General features: G+C 38.7%; 1 protein-coding gene across 1 annotated transcript in view; it reads right to left on the bottom strand.

Annotated features, from left to right (window-relative positions):
• LOC132649333 (aldo-keto reductase family 1 member C13-like) overlaps positions 1-12,206 on the bottom strand; it is a 29,750-nt gene that overhangs the window by 2,017 nt on the left and 15,527 nt on the right. Inside the window, exons 3-8 of the mRNA XM_060373003.1 lie at positions 5,617-5,777; positions 5,054-5,170; positions 3,728-3,800; positions 3,104-3,231; positions 1,006-1,115; positions 279-444 (exon numbers count right to left, since the gene is read on the bottom strand). Of these exons, the coding sequence (XP_060228986.1) occupies positions 279-444; positions 1,006-1,115; positions 3,104-3,231; positions 3,728-3,800; positions 5,054-5,170; positions 5,617-5,777 (755 nt within the window). The remainder of the gene's footprint in view (positions 1-278; positions 445-1,005; positions 1,116-3,103; positions 3,232-3,727; positions 3,801-5,053; positions 5,171-5,616; positions 5,778-12,206) is intronic.

Here is a 12,206-nt window from a genome sequence, read left to right as displayed (position 1 = left end):
ACTTGTTTAAATTCATGTGAGACAAAAGAGCTCGCTCTAAAAAGGATCTTTTTATTTAAATTTGAGACACTAACTTTAAAATTATTTTCATTAACTACTCACATCTCAAAACATATGCAGTGTTAAGTCCTTCGGTATCTTAAAAATATGAAGACAGAGAAAGAGGGAGGAAGAGACAAGGAGATATGGACTTGATCTCAAAAATATTCTGAACGATTTGAAGGAAGCAAGCATAAGGGAGATACTATGTAAGAACAATGAGGACCAGAGCTCATCACCTGCAAATTCTGTTTCATTTCATGCTCTTCAAAACTCTTTGCCAGGATCACAACCCCACGCTGAATCTGGTATTGAAGTGCAATCAGGGCAGGACTGCGCTTGTTCTTTTTGGCCACATCACAAAGAACTGGATCATTCAAGAGAACTGGAGAGTTTTGGTCCACCCTAGAAGGAAAGAAAAAATAAGCTTATGAGACCAAGTTTTGTGTTTTGCTATGGTGCTTCAAAACACAGTAAGATTATGATGGTTAAACTGGGTGTGATGGTTATGGATAATTGTCAACTGGACAGTCTAGAATCATCTGGAAGATGGGCCTCTGGGATGCCTGTGGGGGATTATTTTATTATGAAAATTGATTAGGGAAGACCTGATTTAATTATGGGTGGGACCACTTTCCTAAACAGGGTATCCTGCATTGTAACAAATAGAGAGAGTATTCTTAGCATTACTGTTCAATCATCATTCTCTGCTTTTTGACTGTATTGAGAATTGACCATTTGTTTCAAGTTCCTGACACCTTGATCTCCCTTGAATTGTGAATTGTATGAAGCCCTTTCTCCCTTAGGTTGCTTTTGCAAGAGTATTTTATCAGAGCAACAGGAAAAGAAACTAAGATATTGCTTCACCACGTCCCTCTAAGAAAGATCCCCCTCTCCCTGAGAACTGAGTGTTCTGATACAAATAAACAGTCTTGCTTGACAGGATTACCCTTTTTATCTTATTACCATTCTTTGTATCTTTGGGTTCCCAGAGCACCATAAGCCATGAGAACAATGTCTTTTGATTTGCAGTAATCCAGTAGCTTACTCTGGTTCAAATAAAGATGACATTCAACCTATGATAGAATATGAGAGAAAGATACCTGATTATATCTTGGTTATGAATGTTAGTATCTGCTTTGATACACTGCTAGGAAGAGTCTTTCAGAAGCCCTCTGTGGTAGGCTCCTGTATTTTTACTTATTTTCTCCTATGTCCAATGCCCATCTCATTTGTCTTTGTAAGTGAGAAATGATCATCTTACCCCAGGTCTTCTTTCTTGTTTATCATCTTTAGGTGTATAGATTTCATTGTGTTTGTCATATCTTATAGGTCTATATAAGTGAGTATATACTATGTGTGTCTCTCCTTCTGGGATACCTCACTCAGAATGATCTATCCTAGAAGCCGCCATTTGCCTGCAAATTTCATGATTTTCTCATTTTTGATTGCTGAATAGTATTCCACTGCATAAACGTACCACAATTTCTGTATCCATTCCTCCATTGATGGACATCTGGGCTGTTTCCAGGTTCTGGCTATTGCAAATAAAGCTGCTACAAACATGGTTGAGCAAATGTCTTTATTGTATACTTGAACCTCTTTTGGATATATATCTAGGAGTGGTATAGTTGGGTCTTGAGGAAGCACCATTCCTAATTATCTGAGAAAGTGCCAGATTGATTTCTAAAGTAGTTGTACCAGTTTACATTCCCACCAGCAATGGAAGAGGGTTCCCCTTTCTCCACAACCTCTCCAGCATGTGTTGTCACTTGAGTTTTTTATTTTAGCCATTCTGATGGGTGTAAGGTGAAATCTCAGGGTCGTTTTGATTTGCATCTCTCTGATGGCTAAGGATGTTGAGCATCTCTTTCAGTGTTTCTCTGCCATTTTATATTCCTCTACAGAGAATTCTCTGCTAATACTCATAACCAAACCCTAGGCAGAATGCAGGGAAACATTTGAAAGAAGGTAGAGTTAGTATGATGTGGAGAGGATAGGAGCTCCACAAGGACCAAATTTATCTGGGCACTGGGGTCTTATATGAGATCGTTTATCCAACCAAGGACCATGTACAGATATAACCTAGAAACTCTGCTCAGATGTAGCCTGTGGTGGTTCTGTAACCAAGTGGGTTGTCCTAGTAAGGGGAACAGGGACTATTTCTGACATGAACTCAATGGCAGGCTCTTTGACCTCCCCACCCGCCAAGGGAGAAGCAGCCCTGCTAGGCCACAGAGGAGGACTTTGCAGCCAGTCCTGAAGATACCTGATAAAACAGGGTCAGATAAAAAGGGAGAAGGACCTCCCCTATCAGTGGACTTGGAAAGGGACTGGGAGGAGATGAGGGAGGGAAGGTGGAGTTGGGAGGGAATGAGGGAGCAGGATACAGCTGGGATACAGAGTTAATTAAATGTAACTAATAATAAAAATAAAAATAAAATGCTTAGAGCCAATATAGTAGAATAAGAAAATCACATGCAATATCCCATTTGAATTAAAAAAATCAAACTGTTCCAATTTTTCTTAAAAGACAAAACTAATTCGGAATCAATTTTCTGATAACATTTGACTAGCAAGTTTTGATCAAAAAAAAATAGCAGTCAGCAAGATGGTTTAGTGGGTGAAGACAGCAGCTGCTAAGCTTAATAAAATCATAAGGAAGGACCATAATAAGATGGTGATAAGCATAAACTCCACACAAGTCCTGGTCACTGCATAAATTTTTTTAACTCAATTTCTCAGCCAACAATCCCATGTCTGCTCATTGTTCTCATTTCAGGGAGGTCACTTTCCCCTGCCCTCAACTTCTGTCTGACAGCAACTCTAAATCTCCACATTCGTTGTCAGTAGGGCTCTATAGTATGTCCCTTTTCTTACCAGTACTTTAATAGTCCAAGGCTAAATTTTGAATCTTCCATGTTTTTTGAAACAGTGATACTGCTCTTAGAATATTTTTTCCACAAAATGAGAATCACATGGGCAGATTGCAAATAAAATGGGAGTCAGGCAGTACAGAAGTAAGGAAAAGCATGAGAGATGGAGAAGGAAGGCGGGTCCTCACCTGGTTGCAGACAGGTTTGTACTTAAGTCCTGGTTTATTTAGGATTCTTTCTAGCTGCTTGTGGTTAAAGTTCGACACCCCAATGGACTTGATCAATCCTGCACCCTTACACTTCTCCAACCAATGCCTGGTGATGTGAAAGAGGTTATGAAGGGTCATACTTACAACTGACTGCATCAATATAAACAGAATTATGGAACGGTTACAGGAAAAAAAAATCTAGATCTAGACACATATTAGAACACTTGCCAGTGTGTACAGGAGCCTAAATTTGATCACAGGCATTAAAAAAGGTGCGAAAGGGTGTTTTTGCCCAAATGATCACTGGATTTAAATAAAGCAGTCAAGATGATGATAAGAAAGAGAAAGTTGCCAGCCAAAGAGAAATGTCTGTAACATTGCTAGAAAAATAGAGGCTATTACTACAAGTTGGCAAAATATTCATATGCCTCTTGTGTTAAGTCCTTCTTCATTTCCTTCCCTTACATTTTAGTAATACATTTCTCCCCTTCCACTCCAGCTAATATGGATGTGTGCAAATCAATTTCCATACCCAAGGGAAAATGAGCTGATTCTCCCTCTCTTTGCTTGCTTTATTGTCCTTTTGAAAAATACTCACCTCCTATGTGTCACAGAAACCTACTGAGTCCAATAGAAAATTTCCTTCATTATCTGAAGGAAAATCATCATCCCCTGCCTGGAAGGCAAGCAGTTGTTACAATCTCCCAAAATATGGATTTTGCCTATGATAATGTTTCTAAGACTACCTTGGAGGATCTGGAGAGATTGTTCAGTGATTAAACTCTGACTGCTCTCTGAGTATTTGGGTTTAATTCCCAGAATCTATATAGTGGGTCACAACTACCTGCAATTCCAGTCCCATGGCATCCAAAGATCAGTTCTGGCCTCCACAAGCACCTGGCATGCACTGAGTGCACAGACATACAAACAAGCAAAACACCCATACACATTAAACAAAAAATATAGTTTTTGAATATATTTCCAAGAATATCTTGGAAATAAGACAGCAGCCATTAAGTGATGAGGCATCATAATGTATACTGTGTTTATGAAGTGATATGAATGTAGAGTTGTAAAAGTTATCTTTTGCAGACTAGTTTGATGTATTCTCATATATTAACTATATAAATAAACAGCTTCTTTTTTTATAAAAACTGTTCTTCCTGAAATTATAATTTAATCATATCATTTCCCTTCTTCTTTCTTCTATCTCCAGTTTCTCCCATACATGCCCTTTCTGTCCCTAAAATTCATGGCCTCTCTTTCCTTAATTGTTACACACAGACACACACACACACACACACACACACACACACAAATACATAATTCCTACAATTAAAAGATATTTACAAAAAGACTTTCTAGTGGACTTACATTCTTTTGCATACTCTTTATTTTGGGAAAAAGGAAATGCTTCATGTTCATTGGGAAACCCAGTCATTTCATGGCCTTTACCTCCAGGAAAAATTATATCAGTCCTCATCGAGAATAAACAATGAATATGAATACATGTTAGCCTAAGAGCAGGCATGTGAGCCAATGATGGCCAGTCAGGACTGTACAGGATTAATTTTGGCAGGAAAAGTTTCAAAGAAGCAATAAAGCATTAATGACATTGAAGCTGAAACTGTCTTGAAGCACTTTTGCTTCCAGGAGAGAAAACAAGACAAGACTGAAAACATGTAGCAGTACAAATGTAAAAGATGTGTAAATACAAGTTTTTCTGGAGGTTAGTTTTAATCTGTGATTCTGAACATTGCTCGGGCACCTCATTTTGTAATCCCTTAAATTCTTTGTGTAACCCTCTCAGAAGATTAGTAACATATAAATTATATAAAATTATAATAGAAACTTATCTCAACCATCCATAAAAATGATACCCATGCCCCCATGCAAAGATATATACATTTGACAATACAAATCACTTACCTTCATTGGCACTGGGTAATGCATAACGTAAAGGTCAACATAGTCCAGCTGAAGGCTTTTCAGTGATCTTTCTAAAGCAGGCCGGACCAGCTCTGGTCGAAAGCAAGTGCACCAAAGCTGCAGAGGTTGAAGAATGGAAGTTGTGCTGGATTAATGGAGTATCCAAATATGCATATACATTTATCCTAATCCTGAGATATTTTTTAAATTTGAAGGAAAGTAATAGTCATTCCTTTTAACCCAGGATTTACTTACTCTTACTTAAAAAAGTGAAGTCAGCTATAGTTTGTTTTTTTGTTCATTTGTTTTTGGTGGTTTTTTTTTAGGTTATTGTTGGCTCATTTATTGAACAATGAAAACATTAATCAAGAAATAAAATGCACATTAATAAGAATTTCCAAGAAGTCAATTATCTTTATATAGATTTTAATCTGCCATTACTTTCCTTTACCCAGTTGTACAATTGATACCTTTAACCTGCTTCTCATCCAGTAATACAATTTTTACTTCCCTAATGTTATTTTTTACATAATCTGCACATTTGCATACCATAAAAATTATACCTTTGTAGTGATGAACTTGTCTTCTCTCTTTATAACCCCAGCTTTAATCTTGCTTTGATTGGTCTGTCTTATCTCCTCTTCTACATGGTAGGCAAAAGCAGTATCAATATGGTGGAAGCCAGCATCTATAGCTAGATTTGCAGCCTCCAGTTCTTGGGAACCTAGAGGGGGAATCAAAGGAGGTATTTAGAGATACATGTCCTGAGAGATAGCTCAGAGTGAGCCTAGCAGAAAGTTTACTAGACAAGAAAATAATTTTGTCTTTCAAAGTCATGTTCAGACCACTTGTTAGGCAAGAGCCTTGTCCCCTGATCCTTGAATTCCTGCTTTCTATTCTATAAATCACAACGAAATCTCCAGAAATCTAATATATGTCACTGAAAACTATCTTCACAGGATCAATGTTTGCCTATATTTTGGCCCACATTTGAGGTAATGGGCCAAAAACTACTTTCTTGGGCTCTTTTTTAATTGATAGCAAGACTATCCCATCCAAGAACCATTTTATACCCTGCTTTCTTACTAGCACTGATGAAGGCCAAGCTTACCCTGGTTTCAGTGGTTTGCTAGAGTCATGCTCTATTATGTAACAGGGTGACAAAGCAATATGAACACAAGGAAGTCTGCTCGGGACAACATACAATTATACAGACACTCCTCAGACACTCTTCCTTGCCCCCAGATAAGACACTGTCACAAAGGAGTGAGAAAGCAAAGATCACAGATACCAGGCAAGGCCAGGTTAATAATAGAGACTTTGACAGAGAAAAGCACTGCATGTAGTCTTTCTACATATCCATTCTCTTTGTCTGACAGTCCTAAATATAGACAGGAGAAAATCTATGCTAAGTGGATTACATAAGTCATGTTGAAAATTATTCATTTGGGGTGTCAGCCCCTTCAACAAAAGATTATTTGTTTTTAAAAGAAATGACTAGAATTAAGAATTCCACAAAATATTCCATGACAAAACTAAATTTATACAATATCTACACAGCAAACCATCCCTACAGAAGATACTAGAAGGAAAACTCCAATCCAATGAAAACAAATTCACCCAAGAAAACAGGGCATACAGATAATGTCCCAACAAAAATGAAAAGAAAACAAGCAATGAATCAGGGTTAGATCATCGACTCCATTACAAAAGGAACTAACATGCATTGGTCACTATTATCTATCAATATCAATGGACTCAACTCACCAATAAAAAGACACAGGCTAACAGAATGGTTAAGGAAACAGGATCCAACATTCTGTTGCATCCAAGAAACACACCTATGCAACAAAGACAAACACTACCTCAGAGTAAAGGGCTGGAAAACTGTTTTTCAAGCAAACGGTTCCAGAAAACAAGCTGGAGTAGCCATCCTAATATCTAATAAAATAGACTTTCAACCCAAGTTAATCAAAAAAGATAAGGAGGGCCACTATATTCTCATCAAAGGAAAAATCCACCAAGAGGACATCACAATCTTGAATATCTATGCCCCAAATACAAGAGCACTGACATTCGTAAATGAAACATTATTAAAGCTTAAATCATACATTGATCCTAATACCTTAATAGTGGGAGACTTCAACACTCCACTCTCACCAAGGGACAGATCAACTAGACAGACACCAAATAGGGAAATAAAAGCACTCACAGAATCCCTAAATCAAATGGACCTAATAGACGTCTACAGATCATTTCACCCAAACTCAAAAGAGTACACCTTCTTTTCAGCACCCCATGGAACCTTTTCCAAAATAGACCATATAGTGGGCCACAAAGCAAGCCTCAACAGATACAAAAGGATTGAAATAATCCCTTGTATACTATCTGACCACCATGGACTAAAGCTCGACCTCAACAACAACAGAAACAACAAAAAGCCGACACGCACATGGAAACTAAACAACTTACTACTCAATGACAGCTGGGTTAAGGAAGAAATAAAGAAAGAAATTAAAGACTTCCTAGAATTCAATGAAAAGGAAGGCACAACATACCCAAATTTATGGGACACACTGAAAGCAGTGCTCAGAGGAAAATTTATAGCACTAAGTGCCTGCAAGAAGAAATTCGTAACATCACATACAAACAACTTAATGGCCCAACTGAAAACCCTAGAACAAAAAGAAGCAGATACACCCAAAAGGAGCAGACGGCTGGAAATAATCAAACTAAGGGCTGAAATCAATCAACTAGAAACAAATAAAACTATCCAAAGAATCAATGAAACAAAAAGCTGGTTCTTTGAGAAAATCAACAAGATAGACAAACCCTTAGCCAAACTAACTAAAAAGCAGAGAGAAACTATCCAGATCAGCAAAATCAGAAATGAAAATGGGGACATAACCACAGACATTGAGGAAATCCAAACAATTATTAGGTCATACTACAAAAGCCTATATGCCACAAAATTTGAGAATCTAAATGAAATGGATAATTTTCTTGAAAGATTCCATCTACCAAAACTAAGTCAAGATCAGGTAGAAAGACTGAATAGCCCTATATCTCCCAAGGAAATCGAAGCAGTCATTAACAGTCTCCCCTCCAAAAAAAGCCCTGGACCAGATGGCTTCAGCGCAGAATTCTACAAGACCTTCAAAGAAGTGCTAACTCCAATTCTCCTCAAGCTATTCCACAAAATAGAAACAGAAGGAACACTACCAAACTCATTCTATGAAGCCACAGTCACCTTAATACCTAAACCACACAAAGACCCAACAAAAAAAGAGAACTTTAGGCCTATCTCTCTTATGAACATTGACGCAAAAATACTCAATAAAATACTTGCAAACCGAATCCAAGAACACATCAAAGATATCATCCACCATGACCAAGTAGGCTTCATCCCAGGCATGCAAGGGTGGTTCAACATACGGAAATCCATCAATGTAATCCACTACATAAACAAACTGAAGGAGAAAAACCACATGATCATCTCCTTAGACGCCGAAAAAGCATTTGACAAAGTCCAACACCCATTCATGTTTAAAGTCTTGGAGAGATCAGGGATACAAGGCACATACCTAAACATAGTAAAGGCAATATATAGCAAGCCTATAGCTAACATCAAACTCAATGGAGAGAAACTTAAATCAATCCCACTGAAATCAGGGACAAGACAAGGCTGTCCATTGTCCCCATATCTCTTCAACATAGTACTTGAAGTCCTAGCCAGAGCAATAAGACAACTAAAGGAGATCAAGGGGATACAAATCGGAAAGGAAGAGGTCAAAGTGTCACTATTTGCAGATGATATGATAGTATACATGAGCGACCCCAAAAATTCAACCAGAGAACTCCTTCAGCTGATAAACACCTTCAGCAAAGTGGCAGGATACAAAATCAACTCAAAAAAATCAGAAGCCCTCCTATATACCAAAGACAAAAAGGCTGAGAAAGAAATTAGGGAAACAACACCCTTCACAATAGCCACTAATAACATAAAGTACCTTGGTGTGACCCTAACCAAGCAAGTGAAAGACCTGTTTGAGAAAAACTTCAAGTCTCTGAAGAAAGAAATCGAAGAAGATATCAGAAGATGGAAAGATCTCCCATGCTCATGGATTGGTAGGATTAACATTGTGAAAATGGCCATACTGCCAAAAGCAATCTACAGATTCAATGCAATTCCCATCAAAATACCAACTCAATTCTTTACAGACCTTGAAAAAAAGATTCTCAGCTTCATATGGAGAAACAAAAAACCCAGAATCTCCAAAACGATCCTGTACAACAACAGATCATCTGGAGGTATCTCCATTCCTGATCTCAAGCTGTACTACAGGGCAACAGTAATAAAAACTGCATGGTACTGGCATAGAAACAGAAAGGAGGATCAATGGAACCGCATAGAAGACCCAGAAATAAATCCACACACCTATGAATACTCGATATTCGACAAAGAAGCCAATTCCATTCAATGGAAAAAAGACAGCATCTTCAACAAATGGTGCTGGACCAACTGGATGTCTACATGCAGAAAAATGAAAATAGATCCATATTTATCACCCTGCACAAAACTAAAGTCAAAGTGGATCAAGGACCTCAACATAAAACCAGATACCCTAAATCAATTGGAAAAAAAAGTGGGGAACAGCCTAGAACTCATTGGCACAGGAGACAACTTCCTGAACAGAACACCAACAGCACAGGCTCTAAGAGCAACAATCAATAAATGGGACCTCATGAAACTGAAAAGTTTCTGTAAAGCAAAGGATACCATCATCAAAACAAAACGACTGCCTACAGATTGGGAAAGAATCTTCACTAACCCTTTATCTGACAGAGGACTAATATCCAGTATATACAAAGAACTAAAGAAGCTGAAAAGCAGCAATCCAAGTAATCCAATTAAAAAATGGGGAACAGAGCTAAACAGAGAATTCTCGACAGAGGAATATCGAATGGCAGAAAAACACTTAAAGAAATGCTCATCCTCATTAGCCATCAGGGAAATGCAAATCAAAACGACCCTGAGATATCACCTTACACCCATCAGAATGGCCAAGATGAAAAACTCAAGCGATAACACATGCTGGAGGGGTTGTGGAGAAAGGGGAACCCTGCTCCACTGCTGGTGGGAATGTAAACTGGTACAACCACTCTGGAAAGCTATCTGGCGCTTTCTAAGACAAATAGGAATAGTGCTTCCTCCAGACCCAGCTATACCACTGCTAGGTATATACCCAAAGTTTGTTCAAGTACACAAAAAGGACACTTGCTCAACCATGTTTATAGCAGCTCTATTTGTAATAGCCAGAACCTGGAAACAACCCAGATGTCCATCAACGGTGGAATGGGTACAGAAATTGTGGTATTTTTATACAATGGAATACTACTCAGCAATCAGAAAGGAGGAAATCATGAAATTTGCAGGCAAATGGTGGGATCTAGAAAAGATCGTTCTGAGTGAAATATCCCAGAAGGAGAAAGACAAACACGGGATATACTCACTTATATAGACCTATAAGATATGATAAACATAATGAAATCTATACACCTAAAAAAGATAATCAATTGAGCAGACATGGGGTAAGATGATCAATCCTCATTTAGAAAGACAGATGGGATGTGCATTGAACGTATGACAGGAGTCTACTGAGCGCATCTGAAAGACTCTAACTAGCAGTGTTTTCAAAGCAAAGACTCATGACCAAACCTTTGGCAGAGTACAGGGAATCATAAGAAAGAAGGGGAGTTAGTCTGATGGGGAAAGGATAGGAGCTCCACAAGGACCAAATATATCTGGGCACAGGGTCTTTTCTGAGACTGACATTCAACCAAGGACCATGTATGGATATAACCTAGAACCTCCACTCAGATGTAGCCTGTGGTAGCTCAGTAACCAATTGGTTTCCCAAAGTGAGGGGAACAGGGACTATTTCTAACAGGAACTCGATGACTGGCTCTTTGGTCTCCCCACCCCCGAAGGGAGGAGCAGTCCTGTTAGGCCACAGAGGAGGGCTTTGCAGCCAGTCCTGAAGATACCTGATAAAACAGGATCAGATGAATGGGGAGGAGGTCCCCCCCATCAGTGGACTTGGAAAGGGGCACGGTGGAGATGAGGGAGGGAGGGAGGGAGGGAGGGAGGGAGGGAGGGAGGGACTGGGAGGGAATGAGGGATCGGGACACGGCTGGGATACAGAGTTAATAAAATGTAACTGATAAAAAATAAATAAAATAAAATAAAAAAAAAAAAAAAAAAAAGAATTCCACAGTTAAGAATTATACCCGGGAGACTTCACTTAGCTGTGGTACAACATTCACTGTGAAATGCTGAAGGCTACCCCAAACCTAAGTGTTCCTCAAGTATTTGTTTCATGCATTAGTCCACAGCAGTGGTTCTCAACCCTCCCAATGTTGGGACTTGTTGACTCATTAATACATTCCTCATGCTATAATGATCCCCGACCACAAAATTATTTTTGTTGCTACTTCATAAATGTAATTTTGCCACTGCTATAATCTTAATGTAAATATAGTATATCAAGGAAAGCTGATATGCAACTCCTGTGAAAAGGGTTGTTTGACCCTCAGAAGGGTCATGACCCACAGTCTGAAAATCAGAGAAAGACATCCTGAATTATCATGCTGATATCCCTGCATTTTGCCTTTTTAACAGGAAACATGGTGTTGTGTATTGTACACATGCACAAAGAAGTCCCCTTGCAAACTGTGACCAAGAAAGATGACAGACAATCCAGTGACTTTCTTATCTTTTATTAAGCTGAGAAACATAGATACAGGAAAAGCATAGTGGCCAAAATTGTTAGTCATGGGTCTGTCCCTTTAAGCCTAGAGCTCACAGACTGAAGATTCATAACAAGCTCACTCTTAGAGCTGACAGACCCCAAATGGAAACAAACTCAAGGCAGGTCTAAGGCAGAAAAGCAAATTCATGAAAAAAGACATGGCCACATCCTGCCAGGCCCAGATTCCTAGTGACAGCAAGAATCACAAGAAAAATAAACAAACTTTCTCCCTGTACTGGAAGTCCATCACTTAGTTAGTGCAAATGTCCCAGTGAAACTGAGGCATGTACTTTGTAGTTACGTTATCTACTGCAATAACACCCACCCTCAAATAAAATATT

The sequence above is a fragment of the Meriones unguiculatus genome, chromosome 19, assembly GCF_030254825.1.
Source record: "Meriones unguiculatus strain TT.TT164.6M chromosome 19, Bangor_MerUng_6.1, whole genome shotgun sequence".
NCBI lineage: Eukaryota > Metazoa > Chordata > Mammalia > Rodentia > Muridae > Meriones > Meriones unguiculatus.
Note: the sequence above shows the minus strand (reverse complement) of the source record. Positions and strands in the feature narration are given on the sequence as shown.